General features: G+C 39.9%; 2 protein-coding genes across 5 annotated transcripts in view; both read right to left on the bottom strand.

Moving 5' to 3' along the window:
• Window positions 1-206: 206 nt before the first annotated feature.
• CER1 (cerberus 1, DAN family BMP antagonist) lies at window positions 207-2,692 on the bottom strand. The gene is made up of 2 exons (XM_006208300.3): window positions 2,186-2,692; window positions 207-491 (listed from the first exon to the last, which is right to left on the bottom strand). The coding sequence occupies exons 1-2, from the start codon at window positions 2,690-2,692 to the stop codon at window positions 207-209; spliced, it is 792 nt and encodes a 263-aa protein (XP_006208362.1).
• Window positions 2,693-16,659: 13,967 nt separating this feature from the next.
• Window positions 16,660-21,473, bottom strand: part of FREM1 (FRAS1 related extracellular matrix 1) — a 175,955-nt gene continuing 171,141 nt past the window's right edge. For 2 of the 4 annotated variants that reach the window (XM_072959410.1, XM_072959409.1), the window contains exon 37: window positions 16,660-19,640. In XM_072959410.1, the coding sequence (XP_072815511.1) occupies window positions 19,441-19,640 (200 nt within the window). In that variant the 3' untranslated portion in view covers window positions 16,660-19,440. The remainder of the gene's footprint in view (window positions 19,641-21,473) is intronic. The other 2 variants (XM_072959414.1, XM_072959415.1) reach the window with 1 other exon arrangement.

The following is a 21,473-nucleotide window of genomic DNA, read 5'->3' as shown; positions in this document are numbered from 1 at the left end:
CAGAGCCAAGACTAGATCCCAAATGTGTACAGACAGCTAGATGAATAAATACTATGACCTCTAAATCGTTCTCACAGCGACATTGTAAACAACCTTTCCCTTAAAATATTATGTACCCACCCAACATTTCAGACTGAATAATCTGCAACTTTGCTGACAGTAGTGGAATGGCTTTTTTAAGTTGAAAGTCCTGGGATAAAGGGATCCTAGACATGGAAGTCTGCCTGAAAGCCAGCCTGTTCGGGGTGTCCATGCTGGTGCTCTGTCTGCACCTTGCACTGACACTCCTCCACCAGCATCACAACCTTGACCGCGGGGGCAAGGCCAGTGCAGTTCAGCTGCAAGTGCATCGTGGTGAACTTGGCAGGCAAGCAGTGGGAGCAGAAGGTGTGGGGCTGCTGCGCAGCTCCAGGATAACGAACAGTCCCGCATTTTCCGAAGCAAAGGTTGTTCTGTACGACCACTTTCTCACAGTCTTCGTGAGTGATAGTCTAAAAGGCAAACATATCCCCATTAAATTTTCTTGAGTCATTTCTTTAACACATGTGATGCAGAAGCTAACATGTAAGTCTGAAGATAACTTAGACTAAAATTTTTAAAATCTTTCCAATTTTGGATACATTTTTGCAATATCCAGGTATTTATATCTTAAGGGCATGGAGCTATCTCAACTAAATTTATTTTATTGGGTAAATTAATAAATTAGGATATCCCTAAGTTAATGTGAAAACGTTTAACTCTACTTTTAAATGCCAGACCTTAAGAAATCTTGTCTAATTGGACATTACCTGCCTGAAAAATTCTAATGGCTAGCTTCTTATAAGTAATGTGCCTCACCCTTCTACTTTTCACAGTGCATTTTGCAGAGTAAATTCTTAATACATGTTTGTTCAACTGTTCATAGAATAGATCAGAACATCAAGAATTTAATTCTTAGTTTGCAGGTGCATTCAAAACTATTAAGTCGTGTAGAACAAAGCTGCAACCCAGATGCCTCCAAATCACCAGGCACAACACCACCTGTGCCTCTCCCATAGCCCCAGACGTCTAGCTTTCTGTGCCCTTCAAAATATAAAAGAGCCAAACACCTTAATTTTAGTTTAATTAGCAACAGAATTCAAAATAAGAGTTCAAAAGAAATTTGATTGCCCAATTCTTAGGAGCAATTTTCTAATTATACATAGACCAACAAAGCAGTCATTATTACTTGATAATTGACTTGTTGCTACATATCCTTGCCTTTTCAGGCAGAACACTTAACTGCCTTGCATAGTCAATTACCTTATAATTCTGCCTGCTTAATTGGGTAGCATTACTGGACTGTAAAATTTTACTCAATCCTGCAACGCTTTTGGTTCAGTATCTTCATGTTTAAGGACCGCATGCAATTTCTCAGTTTTAACGTAACATTTGGAGTGTAGGCTTTGCCAGGATTGACTGCAGGAAGTAGATAGTAGAATGCTCCCTTGTCTTACTAGCGCAGAATCAACCCTAATAACCGCAAATCAGCCAACGCAACACGAATTGGAAGAAAGGCATTTCTAAGGGGAGGAAATGTGATTTCACATCAAGATTATTTTTTGAAAGCATATTAGAAAATAAGTTATATTAAAAAAAATTTTCTTTTTGCTGTAGCAATGCTAGAAACAATATGGCAACTTCTGCCTGACATCCTTAACATGTTTCACAGACCTACAGGAATCAAGACCATCATACATATGTATTTGGGGAGGAGTCCAATGTATCTCATCTTATCTACCGATGGACTTGACCTGCTCATCCATATCCCAATAGAGTGTAAAGATGTAGCTAGAGAGAAGTTCTGGTGATTGATCTAAATTCCCCGTTTCCTAACTGAGGGTACAGTCTTAATTACCCCTCCAGAGAGATCAGTTGACCAACAGAAAAATAAATAAATACAGTTCCATAAAACAAAGCTTTGTGCCAACAAGATGCATAATTACTAATCATACCATCATAATACCATCATACCATTCTTGCTGCATTTCCAGAATACCAAGAAACAATGGAAAATCTAGAAGGAAATTTAGAGAGTATGGAGGTACTTTGCCAAACCTTATGATGAAGGTCCAAGGACCATATCAGGCTCCTGGCACATTCTTCCCCTACTCTCCACCCACCCCTCCTGAGAAGCCTGAGCCCCTCCCCGACCCAGGACCAATACCTGGCTGAAGGGCACTGTCCTACAGGTCTCCCGATGCACTTCATGGCTTTTGATGGGCAAGATGATCCCCTGAGAAGCTGGACTCATTCTGAACATGAAGTGGTGCCAGAATTTCTTGGCTTCTTCCCGAAGAGGAGATTTCTCCACTGGCATCCCATCCTTTGGCTGAGCGAGGCCCTGGGACCCAGGCGGGAACTGCTCACTGACCGGGTCCTGGGTTGGGCGCTGCTCTCTCTCGGGTTTCTTCCAGAATCTGCCAAACCTGGATAGCATCTTCTCTCTCTGCCTCTGGCCTTCCCCCGCCGCGCTGGCCCCTATCAGGTGCGGCACCGCCACGAACAGATCTGGTTTCTCCTCACCTTCCTCGTGGTTGCCCGTGGAGAGCTCTCTGCGGTGCCTTTCCAGGAGCACAAGGGATACAGAACTCTGGCTCTGGCGGCCGACCCAGGGCCTAGCAGCCCTCCCCAGAGGCAGGAGCACCAGCAGCTGAAGGAAGAGGAGATGCATGCTGTCAGGGCCTAAAGAGAGGGTCAGGCTCTGCAGGACTGTGAACAAGGAGATGCTATATATAGATACTTGCTGTGGGATGGGGAGGCGGGCGGTCAGTAGCCAGGCAGAGTAAACACTTTTATTGTTTGCTTGAATTACGTAGTGCTAATGGTGTCCTGCCTTCACTTCGGTTTTGTGTATTTTAGAGGGGCCCAGTGAAAGCCGGGGACCCAGGGGGTCATTAGCTGACACTTTATCGTCTGAGATTTAAAGAGCAGTACTAATGAAAACAACACATTTTTCCCTGGGATTTCCCATCACTGTTATTAGAAGGGCCAGCGTCAGCTAACATTTGCGGTGCATCTGCTTTGTCCTGGGATAGAAGAGACAAGACGAGTTTTTAAGACGGAAGCATATCAGATAAAAATTAAAGGCAGACGTTTAGCAAAAGCTCAGGCTGTTAGGTTCTTCACACACACACACACACACACACACAAACACACACACATATGAGCAGCCAAACAAGTATACGAAAGTTGCAAGGAAGGGAAAGGAAGGAATAGAAGGATCTTAACTTGGTTGAGCAGCAGACTCTCCAGTTTCTTAGACCTGGCTGGGGCTCCTGACTTTTGCACGGTAACGGCTGAGGGGGTATGTTCTCCTTTTCCACCCACGGAAACTCACAATTCCCAAGCAATCCCCTCACCTTCAGGATCAAATATTTGGTGCTAAATTTCACAACTGCTCAATCATCAGATAAACTTTTGCAATTGTTCACAAATTTCTCAACAGGATCCTAAGTAATAGACTGGCAGCTCATTAGCCCTCAGTGAGGATGGGGAAATGGCTTTGCCATAAGCCACTCTACTTGACTTTTTTTCCTCTTCTTTCTCTAAACAAAGAGCCAGACTTGAGAACGTGGATTCTAAGCACCAGGTTTGATAGCTCTGGGCATGGAGCTGGTTGATCAGTTCCTTCCCTTACGGAATCCACATCATCTTCCTTCTTCCACAGTAATTAACGGCCAGGTTAAATACAGATGGAGGCAAACACGAGTTTCCAAGGATCAATGGGAAATTTGTTGGAAGACTATCGTACAACGTTATAAATCAGGCAAGGATATGAGAAAGAAACATATCCCAAAACTGAAACCCAGAATCGAGTCCAGTCAACCCTCTATACCATTTGAACAGCGTCTCCACCGGGAATTGATCCAATGCTGGCTTGTATCTCTCCCTTTCTCATTTAATCACCATATTCCTCACTTTCAGTGACACACATAATCCTGGAACATGTCCCCCTCTTCCCTTTTTTCATTGCTGATTAATCTTTCTTTCCAAGAAGTGACCCCTTGGAATCTTTTTTCCAGACACTTGTGTTCTTCTTAATAGTCCTGCTGGATTTCTGTGAGACGAGTTAAGTCCCTTGTAAGTCCCTTTACCTCAAGTTAGTCCCTTTACGTACAATAATGAACTATTTTTAAGTGAACCATCATTTTTCCAGAGATCTATCAGAAGAGTTGTATTTCACTTGTACCAAATACCCACAGAATCTGTGCTAGGATTAATTAAGGCACAGTTGCTCCGCACTAAATTAGCATTAGCATTTGCCATTTCTTTTAAAGTAATTTTTAAAAATTGCTTGCTGTTCATATTTCTTAATTTCCCTCAGCCACCCAATGCAATAGGCCTTGGGAACTGGCCACTCTAACTATAAATTACATAATCTATATTAGCTGGCCACTTAATTATTAAATAAAGACAAGTATGTTTCCGGAATCCTTTTAAGCTTTACTTTTCTGTGCCTGAAGTTCCTTTGCCGTCAGTCCCAGTATCTGACATGTCCCCAGACTGAAGACTATTCCAGAGACTCCCCTCGGCTCTCAGGTTGCTTGGCTCCAAACATGGAAAACAATTTAAATAATATCTTTTGAATTAAAATTTGCAGCAGACTTACTTTGTGGGCCAAGCATCATATTAGATATTAGAAGATGCTAGAGAGTGCTGACAGCTCGGTTCCTGCCCTCCAGCAGACTAGTGCTATCACACACTTCTATCTTCATTTTATGAGCTGTAGGGATGTCAGTTGTCCACACTGACCCTTTCTTTAGTCCTAAACTCCTCTTCTGCTGATGCTGATTTTGGTGTTTATAAATGGCGTTTGAAATTCACTCATGGAGAATTTCTCTTTGCTGTTCTGTCATTCCTGTTGAGAAAACGTGCAGATATTTTGAAGGGTCAGTCTAGCAAAGCGAAGCCTTCTGGGATGAGCACTGAGGTATGTAAGTCTGTCTTCAGCCCCCGTCTTTCCCGGCTAAGGCGGCATGTACCTTTCACCACCATGTCCTTCCATCACTTCTAAAGCTGTGTATGTGGTACGTTATAGTTTACTCTTAAAAATATAAACATTCTGTAGCTTTCAGCAAAAATATGCTGCCTCTGTGTGTTTTCAGTGATACAAGCATACAGTTACCTTCCAAGTTGGATGAAGCCAAATGGAGGTAGGTATGGAGGGGGCCTCCAGACACAGCAGGGAGCTGCCGTGCAGAGAGAGCCCCCCACACTGTTGGTGTACTTAGTACCAAATGTCACAGCGAAAGGCAGGCCTGAGCTTTCATGAGCCCAAGCCTGTCTAAGTCCACTTCCTGGGACCACCTCAGGCCTGTCTTGGAGCCAGAGAATTATTCATCCTTTCTAATTTACAGCGCCTGGTCAGCATGATCTGAACGCTCTGCGTTCAACTTGACCTGGTTTCCCAGACACTAGGATGTCTTCAGGACTGAGCTGAGCTCCCAGTGCGCCTGTGAGAGGACAGCAGCAGCTGTGGTTTCTGTCCCTCTTACAGACTCTCAGAGAGGAGCTGAGAAGTAGTCTAGGGCTCGCTGGGGAGAAACCGAGAGACTCAGTGCTTTCCTGAAAACCCCAGACCTAAATCAACAAAAGGTGAGAAGCAGCGATGGGGGAGGAAGTAGGCATTAGAGTTAAACTGAGAGACAAGAGGGGAAATTGGGGTTGATGGATTTGTGGAAGAAATCTGTTTAGGGTACATGCCACTGCCTCATAACTACCTCTCTTCAAAATATAGAAAAGCAACAGGGTCACAGAGTTTAGATTATTTAAAAGGAATTCAAAAGAAGGCAGAATCTTTCTCTTCTTTTCCAAAGGACAAGGAAGACAGCAAATTAGGGTAAGTGATTTCCCCTTAAACTCTTTACCATGATTTACTTATTAATTTTTCTAAAGCACAGAACTCTCCCCCTCTGTGCTCCCCTGTCTAACACTTTCTACGGAAAGAACACTTCAGGGTGGGCCTGCTTCCACAAAGCCCGACTCATGGATGCATTCACTCCTACAGCGGATATCTGAGTGCCGGCTCAGCGCTAGGTCCTGGGGATACAATGCTGAGGGTGTCCTTGCCCACGCCTGGTGGAATTTGCAGTCTAGAGGGAGAGGCTGGTTTATTCAAAGTGAGTTAGGCAAGGAAAGCCTCGGCAGACCCCACTCCTGCGCTAACTGGGGGCTTTCAGGTACACTGAGACCCTCAAGGCGCGGTGGACTGTCACGCTGTGTTTCTGCTAACTTCACTCAACACATATTTGTCGAGCACAGGGAAGTTCAATAGATGTCATACAAATTAAAAAAATTTTTTTGGAATGTAGTTGATTTACAATGTTAGTTTCAGGTGTATAGCAAAGTGATTCAGCTACATATAAACATACACATTATTTTTCCTTTCAGAAACAAGGACCTACTGTATAGCACAGGGAACTACATTCAAATTCTTAATTTCTTGCAATAACATGTTTTTCTTTTTGATTAGGTAATAAATAGATGTAGTAACAAAAGTGAGATTATACAAAAAGAAAAAAACGGTATGATAACAGGTAAACCCTCCTCTGACCGCCCCCCACCCCCACCCCAGTCTTCCTGTCCCGCCATGGGGGTAATCACTGTTATCAACTTACTTAGATTCAATCTTTTAACCTTGTTACCTGCTATGGGCTGAATTGTGCACCCATCTCTCCTCCACCAAATTCATATGTTGAAGTCATAACCCCCCAGGGCCTCAGAATATGACCATATTTATAGAGCCTCTAAAGAGGTAACCAAATTAAAATGAGGCTGTTATGGTGGGCGCTAATCCCATAAGACTGGTGTCCTCGAAAGAAAAAGAGATGAAGACAAAGACACACACAGAGGAGAGACCCGTGAAGACGTATGGGAAGACTTCAGTCCACAAGCCGAGGAGAGAGCCCTCAGAGGGAAACAATCTTGCCAACCCTTTGACCTTGGACTTGCAGCTTCTAAAACTGCAAAAACAAATGTTCTATTGTTTAAGCCACCCAGTCTGTGGTACTTTGTTATGGTAATATATCCCTCAAAGAGAACAAAATATGTAGCCAGAAGAAAAGGACAAATATCAAACAGGGCATCATATCATAAAAATTCCCCATTTCCACTTTTAGGCACTGATCCCTGCATTACCTTTTAAGATCCAATAATTCCTTTTGCAGTTTCAATGATCTTATTCCTCTCTGTCCAAAACACTCCCACTCTATAAATAATCATTTTCAATTTTAGTAACTGGGGATGCACCTATTACCATGCACAAATCATGAACGATATCTAAATGTGACTAATCAGCTACTTACCAAGATTGCAGAGAGGGCTCCCTGAGGGAGCTTCATCATCTGCTCCACCATCCGGCACCCATCCATTCCCCACCACCCACAGTCTAGGATGCCTTCACCTCTGTCATGCCCCTTCCTTCTTACCCTTAAAATTTGCCTTGATCATTTTCATTCTTCAGAAAGCTACTCTCAGAGAGAGTAAGTGTAACTAATTCTTGACCTGAAGCCAGAAAAACTTTATCGGATTCCTGGCTCTGCATTTCACTTTGTAAGCTACATGATCTCAGGTACTTAACTTCATGTCCCTAAGCCTTGCCAGAAACAGTACCACCTGCCCTGCCTTCCTCATCTGGCTCATTGCTTTTCTTTTCACCCCCAATCCTCCTAGTACCCTGAGTAAGTTCACTGTCCACATGGATAGGTCTGACCTATAGCATGACATCAGTATTCCGTGATGTCCTATTCAATACCCTGGCTGAAATCTGATCACTTCCTTGCCAACTGAGCTCGCCACCCCCTTTACATTCTGAGCCCTGTGATTACCAGGAATTGCTTCACCTCTAAACTGTGAATTTCACGTTCTGCTCTCTCATGACAACATTCTGTTGTTTCTGTTCTCTCAGTTGTTTCCGCAGCATCTGTTTTCTGCTTTATCCTCATGATAGTACTATGACAATTGCAGTTAAATAATCATTTGTGTGAACATTGGTTTAACATTTGTCTCTCCTTGAGATTTTACAGTCCATGAAAGTAGGGGCTCTACCTTTCTTAGTCACCATCTCAGGCCCTAGAACAGCTCCTGCCATGCAGTAGATGCTCAAAATATTGGTTTAAAATGAATGAATGGAGAGAGTGTAGAGAAAAAGGAACCCTCTACACTTCTGGTGAGAATGTAAGTTGCTGTAGCCACTATGGAGAACAGTATGGAGTTTCCTTAAAGAACTAAAAGTAGACTTACCATATGATCCAGCAATCCCACTCCTAAGTATATACCTGGAGAAAACTCACTCTAACTTGAAAAGATACAGGCACCCCAATGTTCATAGCAGCACTATTAACAACAGCCAAGACATGGAAACAACCTAAATGTCCATCAACAGAGGATTGTATAAAGAAGATGTTGTATATATGCAATGGAATATTACTCAGCCATAAAAAAGAATGAAATAATGCCATTTTGCAGCAACAGGGATGGACCTAGCAATATCATATTAAGCGAAGCAAGTCAGAGAAAGACAAATATCATATGATATCACTTACATATGGAATCTAAAAAAAAAGATACAAATTTTACTTACAAACCAGAAACAGACTCTCAGACATAGGAAAAAATTATGGTTACCAAAGGGAAAGTGGGAGGGATAAATTAGGAGTCTTGGATTAATGGATACACATCACTATACATAAAATAGATAAACAACAAAGACCTACTGTATAGCACAGGGAACTATATTCAGTTTCTTGTAATAAGCTATACTGGAAAAGAATCTGAAAATATATGCATATATATATGTATAACTGAATCACTTTGCTATACACCTGAAACTAACATGGTAAATCAACTGCACTTCAACAACAACAAAAAAATGTTTTAAAGAAAGGAAAATAAATAAAATGAATGAATGACTGAATATCTATAAATTCTCTGGTCTTCACTTCCTTCCCAGCTTCGATTCATTGCTCATCACTTCAGATTTTTGCAGTATTCCCAACTTCCTAGCCCTTTTTCCTCTCTCTTACACTGGTCTAGTAACATTCCAACCCTGTAACACCCAGCTGTCCGTCTCCCCTGGGCCACTCCCGGGCTATGGAATGTTGGCAGAGACAACGACAAAATGGCAGAAATCGATTCTATATAAATTAACTATCTCCCATTTTAACTGACCCTTCAATTCTGCCCAGCATTCTTTCATATTACTCCAGTCAACTCTCTCTTCATGTTTCATTTAGATTATTCAAAAATCTTCTCTAATTATCTTAAACTTTTAATCGCTCTCCTCTTTCAACTTTTTTGCAGTCCCTAACCTCTTCCCTTCTTCCACAGAGAAAGACGGAAGCCACCAGATGGGACACTTTCCTTCAGCTTGACCAACAAACCACAATTAATTTCTCCTTTTCACTCTGCTCTTGGAATTCCACCCTTTTCAACCTGCTTATTTAATAGTCTCTCCCCCATAATGTCAAACTCCCTTCACTCCACTGGCTGCCTCCTATCAGCATTTCTATAATTTTTGCTTGTTTTGAATCTTTTAAACATGTCTCTTGGATTTCACAAGTTTTCAGTGTTGTCTTCTCATTTCCTAGGCAAATTTTGTAGAGAATTGTCCAAATCTCCACTTTCTCACCTACATGGACCTATCAGCCCACTCACGTTTAGCTTTTTGCTTCAGCACTCCTTTAAATCTTTCTTCCTAGGGTCAACCATGCCTCTTGTAGCTACTGGAACCCTCTGAAATATTTAACTCATTTCTCATTAATTTGATCCTAAATAAATCAGAGAAAGAAAGGGAGGATACAGCAGGCAAAAGAGCTTTGAGAAACCTGAGATTTTAACCTCCAAGAGCAGACCTACCATCCAGCCGGCTTTCTGGGTAGCAGAGGATGTACAGGGAATCATCTCGCTCATAACACTGGGTTTATTTTGGACTCAGGAAGCTGGATCCTTTCTTTACTCCACCGTTTAGTGATTCCTCAGCCTTGGCTTAATTTGGGTGCATGTGCGTCTTCCTAGCCAAGGAGCAAAGAGAAGGCTCCTCGAAGGCAAGGTCTGTGTTTGCTGGAGCCTGCATTGTCAGCACTTCTGAGAACAGGGATTTTGTTTAATATATTTGTCTGTTTCTTTCCTGTTCCTGGCCCCTCACTCTACACTTAGACTAATGAATGTTTGCTTTAACATACCAAATCCAATAAAAATGTGGACACAAACTTCTGACATGGGTCCTTGTTGTGCTTTACTTTCTAAGAGGTATCTCTTTGTCCTGGTAGAACTTACCCTTAATTCTCTGTGTTTAGACCTTATTTTAAAATCGAATTTCCACTAAATCTGGGAAGACTCAGAAGAAAACTTATTTCCCAATCTGGCCACAGTCTCAGAGTAGGTCTTTGAACTTTGCCATACCAGCCACAGTTTCCAGGCAAATCTCTCCTGAAGGATAATTATACTCCTAGAAAAGGCAGCTCAGGCCAGTGGACTCCATGTTAGGTAACTTTATGCAGCTTTGTAAATTGTTTTCCTCCAGTTGGAAGATGGAGGTGGTGCATTACCGATAGAAATGAGCGTAGAGGGCATCTGTCCGAAAGCTGTTCCCCTACTGGCCGACTTGCCAGTTTCTGCTCGTACAATGCAGGCAGATTGGGGGAACCATATTGTCCCTATAAGCCCATAACACATGGACAAATGATTAAAAACACATGGAAAACAGTTCCACAGCTAAGCTAAAATTCAGATGGGAATGGAAAATCAACTCGCAAAGCTTTCAATTGTCTCGGGGCCAAATGTAGGACAGAATGTGAGGAGAAGTTGCCAAAGAGAGGGAAGTTGGGGAAAAAAGCAAGCCGTGGATAGGAGACCTCAAACAATGGCACCTTGTATTGACAACGCTTCTCTGAGACTCTCCAAGAGCACGCACCAAAATCAGCTCTGGAATTATTAAGACTTCATTTCATGAGCGATCTTAGACAGATTTATATTTTCTACCCGCTATAAATAAAGGTTGGCTTTGCTGTCTTGGCAACACCTATGCAGAAACATAATGTTAAGTATCTGTAACATAAATATTAAAATATTACACATTTTCCCCTCTAAGGTGTGGGAATTAAGCAACAAGGTGGCATAAGGCAAACTGAAAAATCACAATAAAATGTAAAAGCAAAGCAGAACTTTCCAGGAAGGCTTTTGCCTTCCGTTGTGTATCTGACCCTGGGCCCATGTTTGCCATAAATTTGGGCAGGCCTTAGTCACATTTGCAAAAGTTCAACTCTTGATTCAAATCTGAAGCTCTTAGAAGCCTGTTATTCGTGGCTAGTCGCGAAAATGACCCACGGGTTCTGCCGAGTTGGAAATCCGTAAGCAAGAAGGCCTGCATCCTTTCCTGACTCCCGTACACCCTAAACCACCTTTTTCTCCATTTAGCACCATTTATGTGTTCATTCAGGGACCTGATGGATCCTCAAGAGATGCCACAGGTTACTCACTGAAGGCAAAAGGAAATTTTGAAAAAAAATGCTCCACTGAGGAGCCATTCTTAGAAAATAACTATCACCCAAGTCCTCAGCAACAAACAATCCTTTAGGAAAACAATCCTTTCTGTCAAGGGAAAGCCATCCCTTAACTGGTCTCTCTTTACAACAAGATTTGGGTATCGTAGGTCATGTCTGAAAGCAAGGCATACTGGGGCTTTATAAAGAAAGAAATCGGTCTTCTGGATTTCTCCAAAAACTGTAAACATTTCCACATTCAACAGAATGCCTTGATACATGGGGAGTTCCCACTGCTAATCTGGAACTTTCAAACCTCAACTGGTCCACCCCCAAGTCCTCCTTCCCTGCTTACTGATAAGGACAACACTGTCTGAAGTGGTGACCCTTTTCCAAGCACTGTGCATCACACACACACACACGCACGCACACGTGTGCGCGGGCGCACACACACACACACTCTCTCTCTCTCTCTCCAGCTTGCCAGTTTTTAAAAAGGTATCTTTTATTGAGTGCCTACTATATCCCAGAAATATACTTCATAAGTTCACATTTAATTTTCACAACAATTTTTAGGAAGTTATCATTTTCTCCACTTTCCAGATGAGAAAACTAAGTTCAGGATACACAGCTAGTAAGTAGAAGGACTGAGATATGAACCGATCTCATGTTTTTCTCCCCCATCAGATTGCCTGTTGCAATACAGCTATTAACCTTGTGTAGACATTACTTTTAAAGTCTGCTATATTAAATTAACATTATGGGATAGAATTATCACCCTAATGGAGGTACTATAATATTTCATTAAGCATTCTTCTATCATTGGACATTTAAATCATATAATTTTGCTCCAATTTTTTATTGCCCTGGATTCAAGAAATCTTCACATGGCTTTTATTTTCTCTGGAAAATTTTCCGCTGTTGTAGAGGTTATTTCATTATTTCTCCTTTTTTAAAACAGCTTTACTGAAGTACAAGTGACATACAATAAACCAGATGTAGTTAAAGTGTACACTTGAATAGGCCTTGATGTAAATATGCATATACGTGCATATGTGTATATCTGTGAAACTTTCACCACAGTCAAGATAGAACATGTTCGTCGCTCCCAAAAGTTTCCTTGTGTCCCTTGGCAATCCTTCCTCTGCCCTGTCCTGTCCTCCTCTGCCATTCCCAGGTAATACCCGATTTGTTTTTTGTCAACATAGGTTAGTTTGCATATTCTAGAATTTTCTATAAATAGAGTTTATATACACTATGTGTTTTGTCAGGCTTCTTTCACTTAGGGTAAGTGATTTGAGATTCATCCATGTTGTTGTAGTGATGTCTCATTTGTTTTTATTCCTGAATAGTATTTCACTGCAGGGATATGCTATAATTTATTTATCCACTCATGTGATAATGGAGTTTGTTGTTTACAGTTTTGGCTGTTACAAATAAAGCTGCTGTGAACATTTATGTATGTCTTTGAATGGAGATACACCTTCTTTTCTCTTGGGTAAATACCTAGGAATGCAATGGCTGGATCATATGGTAGATATATGCTGAACTTTTTCAAGAGACCACCAAATTATTTTCCAAAGTGGCTGGGCTATATTTCCACCAGCAGTGTATAAGAGCTCCAGTTTCTTCACATTCTCACCAACACTTGGTACAATCAATCTTTTGAATTTTTGCAATTCTAATATGAGTACAATAGCATCTTACTGTGGCTTTAGTTTACAATTCCCTAATGACTGACTAATGGGATAATGTATTTTCCTGTACTTATTTCCCATCGATATTCCTCTTTAGCGAAGTATTTGTTCAAATCTTCTGTCCATTTAAAAAATGTATTATTGATATCTTAATCATACAATGTAATATATTATTATATTTACATATACCTATATATTGGGACTTTAAAAATATATATATGTAGTCAGGATACAAGCCCTTTGTTAGATATATGCATAGTAAATATTTTCTCCCAGGCTGCAGCTTGTCATTCTCTCAACAGTGTCTTGGTCAAGACATATGATCCTTTTACACACATTGTTGAATTTTAATTGGTAAAATTGTGTTTAGAATTTTTTCATCTATATTCATGAGGGATGTTGGCCCATAGTTTTCTTTCCTTATAATATTTTTGTATGGTTTGCTATCAGAATAATACTGGCCTCACAGAATGAGTTAGGAAGCACTCCTTTCTCTGTGGTTTTCTGAGTTTTGTAGAGTTGGTAACACTTCCTTCTTAAATGTTTGTAGAATTCAATAGTGAAGCTATCCGAGCCTGGAATGTGCTTTGTCAGAAAGTCTTAAACTACAAAATCAGTGTCTGTAATAGCTTTACAGAAGTTACTTTTTTTTTTCTTGATTGAGCTTTGACAATTTGTGTCTTTCAAGGAAAAACCATTTAAGTGGTATATTGATACAAGTTGTTTATATTCCCTTATTCTTCTCGCAGTAGCTATAGAATATATAGTGCTGTCACCTGATGTCACTTCTCACTCCTGATACTAGCAATCTGTTTCCTCTTCTCTTCTTTTCCTGACCAGTCTGGTTAAACATTTATCACTTTTATGGATACTCTCAAAGAACCAGCTTTTGGTTTCACTGACTTTTCCCTATTGATTTTCTTTCTATTTCATTGGCTTCTGTTCCGATATTTTTAATTTCTTACTTATGTTTTTTTCTTTCTCTAGTCTCTTAAGGTGGAAGCTGAGGTCGATGCCTTTCTTCCTGTCTAATATAAGCATTCAGTGCTATCAAATTCCCCATAAGTACTGCTTTAATGGTATCCTACAAGCTTTGATGTGTTTTCACTTCTATTCAGTTCACCATACCCTTTAATTTCCCCTTCAGCCTCTTCTTTAATCCATAAGTTAAATGAGTCTATAATTTAGTCTCCAAACACTTGAGGACTGTCCTGCAATGTTTCTGATCCTTATTTCTAACCTAATTCCATTGTGATCAGTGAACATATTTTGTATGACTTTAACTTTTTAAAATTTACTGAGATTTATTTCATGCCCCAGAATATGATCTACCCTGGTAAATGTTTCATATGCACTTGAAAAGAATGTATATTCTGCTTTATGGGGGGTTCTGTAAATGTCTATTAGGTTAATGCGGCTCACAGTGCCCAGACTTCAGTACCTTACTGGTGTTCTCCCTACTTGTCCTATCAATCACTGAGAAAAGTGTATTAACATTTCTGACTATAATTATAGATTTGTCCATTTCTCCTTGCAGCTCTATCAGTTTTTGCTTCATGTATTTTTAAATTTTGTTGTTAGATGCATAGTTAGGATTATTATGTCTTCTTGATGTATTGACGTCTTCAAGTGATAAACTAACCACCTTCATCCTTGGTAATATTCTTTGCTCTAAAATTTACTCTGATATCAGCATAGCTACTCCAGCTCTCTTTTGAGTAGTTTTAGGACAGTGTATCTTTTTCCATTTTTCTTCTGGGATTGATTGCCTTTGGGAAGCAAAAATACAGATGGGGATAGAAGCAAAAGGTGAACTCATACTTCATTGCTTGGAAGAAGTTTTGCAGGTTACCATAAGGCCTTTAATGGAAGTGTCAGTTGATTTTTGGTCCTTTCTGTCTTAAGATAAACTGAATTTTATTGGCTAGCAGACTACAAGACCTATAAAAACTGTTCAAAATGAAGAACAGTTATATGTGTAAGTTATGACGATAGTATATTCATTTCCTGCACGATCCTGTTCTAAAGACATAAAATTAACTTTAAGAAAATCATGGCATTCTGGATATTACAGACATCCAGACACATTTTGCCATCAGTAACAGTTCTCCCGTGATTAATGGGGGAAAGAGGAGGAAGATCAATAAAGCATGGCCATAAATTTAAATATGTGCCTCATCAGCATTTTCTTTCGCTTAACCAACTATTATTAACAAATAAACAAAAACCCAAAAGAGACTTGGGGCAAAGACTGGAAAAAGTATCTTGGATGAATCACATAAACACACAGCTAATACATCAACACATTTATAGCTTTCTAAAATACATTTTTATATGGTGCTTTTTAACAGCATTTTTATTGCGATATACTTCCTATAACATAAAATTCCCCATCTTAAAGTGTGCAATTCGGTGGTTTTTGGTATACTCACTGTGTTGTGCAACCTTCACCACCCTCTAATTCCAGAACATTTCCATTCCCTTGAAAAGGAACCCCATACCTCTAAACAGTTAGTTCCAATTTCCCCTTCTACTGTTCGATCCCCTGGCAACCACTAATCTACTTTCTGACTTAATAGATTTGCCCAATCTGGATATTTCATATAAACAGAGCCACTCATATGCCTCAATATGTGGCTTTTTATGTCCATCTTCTTTCATTTACAGTAACGTTTTCAAGTATACAGTGAACTTCATCATACTCACCATTGAAAGGTATTTTACTTGAAATGTAATGAAACCATTTGCTTGGAATGGTAAAAAATAATTTGGAATAACAGGAAGAGATCCAGCCTATAATTTGGAAGACCTTAGTTCTACTGCTGCTTCCTTTCCACTTTAACTTCTGAGGATTTCAGTCTCCTCTGCTGGACAATAGGGCTATGAGATGATATCAAAGGTCTCTCTTTCTTATTCCTGTCATTCCAGGAATCTCAAAGACACAGAGACGCCCACAGCTTGGAAAAAATAATTGTTGCAAAATTAATTAGCTAGACTTGAAAACTTCAGTTCCTAACTCAATCTGGAGACAGGAAATGGGAGACAGCTGCTATCAATAGCACTTTGATCTGATTATAAATTCAGGAAGTTAACACCAGTTTCTTCATCAGGAGAGAAACAAAACAGAAGACAGCCTGAGCTGTTTGTATCAGTGCAGGTTCCCCTCCAGTTCTGAAAGGGGATAATGGAATTAATGATTGCTACTGTGACTTCCTCCTTAATTAAAAAAAAAAAAAGCTCTATGCTTAAAAAAACTATTTCAAATTTGCTTATGATTTTATACTTTTATTTTCCTATCTCATTCACTACATATCTCCAGTACTCAGAACACTGTCAGGTGCAGAGTTGGCACTTCATATTCAATATCTGTTGAATGGATGGTAGACGGCTGGGTGGACAGTAAGACTGAAGGCTGATCTAGACAGTAAGGATGAAAAAGACATGTTGAGTTTTCTTCTTCCAGGTCTTCTTCCAGTGGGTACAATAAATAGAAATTGTTAAAAACTAAAGAAACAGTGATTCAGAACTAGAAATAAATTTATTAATTTTTATGCAACACTAGATACAGTACATTTACTACGCTGCTTTGTTGCAGAAATTAATCAGCACCAGTTTATGGTTTAAACTACACAGCACCATAGTGTCACTGAAAATACGTGCATATTCTCTTTGGCTGTCTTAAAAATAAACAAAAACAGAAGTGTAAATAAATGTCACCTAGTTCATTTTTAGCACTCCTTGGAAGGAGACGAAATAACTGTTTCATGTTTTTTAAGTTTATGTTTGGCAAATACATGCTCTATATACATTTATATACATGCATATATTTTGTTAAAGACCACTGGTCACAAGATTCTGAAAAGCTACACACTGTGAAGCCGGGTTGATGCTCCTGGGCTAAACGGGACTTTTCCTGAGTCGGTATTCAAGTTTGGGGAGAAGAGCTGGGCGCATTCACGTCCTTCTTTCTGACACTCTCTTTCTTAGCTTCCAATGAACCCATCTCTTTCTGCTCAACCCTTCTCTCCACTCTCCCTTTTCTCTCCTTTCCTATAACCTCCCATTCCCATCCTACTGGGACTCCCTTTCCTGACTTCCCACTCCTACCACAACCTAAAGGATGACAGTGACCACTCCAGGTGGAGAGAACTGTGACAATCATTTATTTCTGTTCCCCCCTCGGTCAAAGCCTAATCATGAGATGGAGATGAAGGTCATGAATACTGCTCAGCACCCAAACTTGCCTGAATTTTTATTTCTTCTTTCAATCACTTGAATTTTACAACTTGATTAATGTTTTCATGATCAGGAATACCTTAAATACTCTTCTCGTGCTTCCAGTTGCTATAAAAAATCAAAGCATTCCCTCTGTGCTCACATTTGCAATTACATTTAAATATCACTGTCCTTGCAGAAACGTATAATAAAATCTACCAGGCAGACCACGTTCTGTATTGTTGCTGTGGTTCTGGATTTCCAGTTTGAAATAGTAAAGTTTTAGGAATCCCTCATTTCTTAAACTTTTACTTTCCCCCCTAGGATATAACCCTTTAGGTCAACAATTCTTTATCCAGCATTGTACCTTTCCACACTGCAGAGTCCAGTGGATCAGAAGGGACTTGAGCTGATACAGAGAATGGGTTTTACATCTTTCGGTTAAACCCCGGGGGCTGCTGGTGTCATACAGAAGACCTGTGTATCGCAGCAGTCCAGACCTACTTGTGATATCTAAGCAAGGAGCCCCCTGACTCCACAGTGATGTCACAGTTTAATAAGGGGCGGCATGTCTGAATCTTATCCCAGCCTCTCTTCGTAAATATTTCTATTAACCAAAATCTTGATAAGTGAGTACCAATTCAAACAAGCTCGTCATGCTTTATGTTCAAAACGGGACCAAGTTTCTTTAGTCCTTTTTAGTTTCATTCAAGGCATTAATATAGTAAAACCTGCACCAAAACACTGGTCTGCTTGGGTAACTCTATTTTGATTCTGAAGTTACACTGGCGCTCGTATAGCAAGTTACATTTGGCACAACCATATTTTTCAGTGATTATGAAAAGAGGAAAATGTTGAGTAAATGTTTCAGAAATAAATTTCTAATTTCCTGTAATTAAACCCTAATTTCAGAAGGGAGTTCTCATAAGGCTGCAATGTGCTTCACTGCTACAAAAATGTCTCACTCAGCTTTCATTATAAATTAATAAGGTAACTTTACATTAGAGAATCAGGTTGACATGGCATTTCTGCAAATATTAAATATTTAAGGGCTCAAAAATGTATCAGAATCCTTTCTGAGAATATAAGATTTCAAAGGTTCTGTTTTCAGTATTACTTTTCTTTGTTCATCAGGACATAGTTCATTGGGACACTTTTGAGGAAGCCGTATTTTTCTTCCATATGTTAACCATCATTCATATACACTTTTTGTCCCAAATGCCCTTGAAAAATGCTAGTGAGCACCATAAATGCAAATGAAAAGAGTGGCTCATGTCACCTGAAACTTCTCATGCCTCTGGAAAGCTGGGGAAACCCACTCACTCGCTTTGGAAGGGTGTAGTGCCAACATCCTTATTGGAAAAGGAGCTCTGGCTCATGAGTAGTGATGGGTGGGGCTCTGAAGGCCAGGTGGCCCCTGCATTCTTACCTGAACCAGAGCTTTGCAGACGAGCTTCCATCTGCAAGCTTCTTCCATCTACAGCCTTCCTTTGTCACCACAGAGAACTCTCCTTTTTATCCACAGTCTTTTATCTCAGGATTCACATTTGAAAGGGCTTCAAAGGCACAAAGCAACCCTTTGCAGTTCAACCTTGCTTTAATGAACTGGCAGGGTTAGTTTCATTCAGACGGACGTGGCAGAAGCACCTGAAATAAGATTTCAGAATGGACTCATTTGAGGTATTAGGAGCAAAAAGAAATATAAGGACCATGAAATCGGCGCTGACTGCAACAGGGAGTGAGGTCTCTGGACTAATCAAATCTTGAACCGTATGATACTTCAGGGATTTATTTTGAAAGGTATTGAGATGTAAAACTTGTGTCTCTTCCTATAAGAAATACTCATTTGTCAATCTTTTGGGAACTATTTATCTATTTTTTTAAATAGACAGACTCACTCACACACTCTGATTAAAAAAATGGACCAAGTCAGTCATGACACCTTGTTTTCTCTTGAGTAAGATGCACAAATCCTGGAAATAAATAGGTGAGAAATTCCAAGTGGGCACCTGTAGGGCCAGTTTCATTTAGAGTTTCCTGGAACACACATAATTGTGAGACTTGCCCTTCCTACAGTCCTTGGTTTGCCATTTTCCTTTTCTCTGAACCAGAACACAGTTCTTGCCAGGCTTTAAACGTTGAGGGGGCCCTTTCCTCCAGTTGGTGAAGGTCACAGGTTCACCACCGATCCACTCCCAGTGGCCAGCACGCACTTGGTCATTCAAACCTAATGCAAACCAGAAAAAGTGTGCCAAACGATTTTATTACATTTATAATTGGATATCATATCAGCCTAACCTCCTAAGCTCAGTAATCACAGGCAAACGTGGGCTTACATTCTAGAACACAGAACAGGACCTGGGCATTCTGTAGGACACAACTGAGAACAGAAAGCTTGGGGGACAGGCCGATCGGAATCCGAATCCGAGCTCCACCATTTGCTAGTTGAACATCTTTGGGCTGGTTATTTAACCTCTCTGAGGTCTCTTAGTTTTTTCATCTAAGAAATATCTAAGTATATCTAGGCCTGTTTTGAGGATTAAATAAGATAATGCACACAAAGCTCCGGACATATGAGTGTTTAGTAAATGGCGATTACTATTCGTATTATCCTACAGGCAGAGTTCCTATCACGGGGAGAGATACACTCTTGTCTACTGTTCTTCCTCATGATGCTAAATGTCTTGGTTTTCATATTTGAAAGTAGCTTACTAAGCATGATTTTTAGTCTGGAGCTTAAGGTTTTTTTTTTCAATCTGCTACAATTACAATAAAAAGCAGCTTTTCTCGTGTGGTTCTCTCCTCCTGCTAGTAATTTTGGAAAATTACACTTCAGCGTTGTAAAGCTCTTGTAATGTTTCTCGGAGAAGCATTCCTCCTCCTCACTCTCTTCCATAACAGAAATAAAAATCACAGGATGAGAAAACAATCCCCTGCAACACAGTGACTTGGCACCTCTCAAGCCAAACGTGACCATGAAAACAGTCTTAGTTCCACAGCATGTAACCTTCCCCCCTTCAGTGTGCAGTTGACAATCTGGGGTAGAAGAAAATGAAGGACTTTGGTTGGGAATAACCTGTCTTCTCCTGGACTGTCTCCTTGAACTACTGACCAGGTGATGCTATGCGGAAGTGCTTTGTGAGGACAGAGCCTTGACATCAGTCATTGTGGGCACAGAAAAGACTCATCTTCCAGCCTTAATTTAATACTCATAAAAGTTTAGAATTAGAGACTCCTTCAGTATCACAGAGATTTTGAGAAACCAAGAGTGAATTTATTCCCTGAAAGACAATACCTTTAAGGAGAGACAGAGAGAATGCTGACTTTAATGCACCCTGAGAATCCTATTTCTAAAGTGGCTTGAAAAGGTTTGCAGGATTGTTAAAATTGTCAAAAACATTAAAAACTTCAGAAAACAAGGGGTAAAATTAAGATCACCTATAGTTCTCAACTGGAGATAAAAACCACACCGAACTCTTTGGCATACTTATTTTTATGCATATATTTACGTATATATGGAACACACGTATATACATTTCTTTTAAAAATTATTCAAAGATAATTATATTTAATTATAATTAAATAAATGAACCAAATTACCTCCTCCACAAAAAAATTTTTTTGCTTTAAAAATTTTTTGTAGGGGAGGTAATTTGGTTTGATTTATTTATTTTAATGGAGGTACTGGGGATTGAACCCAGGACTTCGTGCATGCCAGACAACACTCTACCCCTGAACTACAACCTCCCCCTTTACATTCCTTTTTTATTCTATTATTGCATGCTTCATATGGACATTTCTTTTTTATTCTAAATTACTTCATGGTTCATGTGGCTGCGGACTCCGCATTTTTACTTAGCACCTTGCCACAAATGCTACCACACTTACGTATTTTATATATAACATGTATCTAACATTAAATGGATTCATAAACATAAGGCATGCTGTCATGTCTTTAATATGTAACGCCTTATTCAATATTAAATATCCTTTCATATGGCTATACCGTAATTTATTTAACCATCTCCTATTTATGGCTGTTTCACTTTTTTTTTTACTT

The sequence above is a fragment of the Vicugna pacos genome, chromosome 4 (assembly GCF_048564905.1).
Source record: "Vicugna pacos chromosome 4, VicPac4, whole genome shotgun sequence".
NCBI classification, from domain to species: domain Eukaryota; kingdom Metazoa; phylum Chordata; class Mammalia; order Artiodactyla; family Camelidae; genus Vicugna; species Vicugna pacos.
Note: the sequence above shows the minus strand (reverse complement) of the source record. Positions and strands in the feature narration are given on the sequence as shown.

Coding starts and splice junctions, on each gene's coding strand:
- CER1 (XM_006208300.3), bottom strand. CDS start 2,692: ATGCATCTCCTCTTCCTTCAGCTGCTGGTGCTCCTGCCTCTGGGGAGG. Junction 492..2,185: donor GGACAGTGCCCTTCAGCCAG/GTATTGGTCCTG, acceptor TTTGCCTTTTAG/ACTATCACTCACGAAGACTG.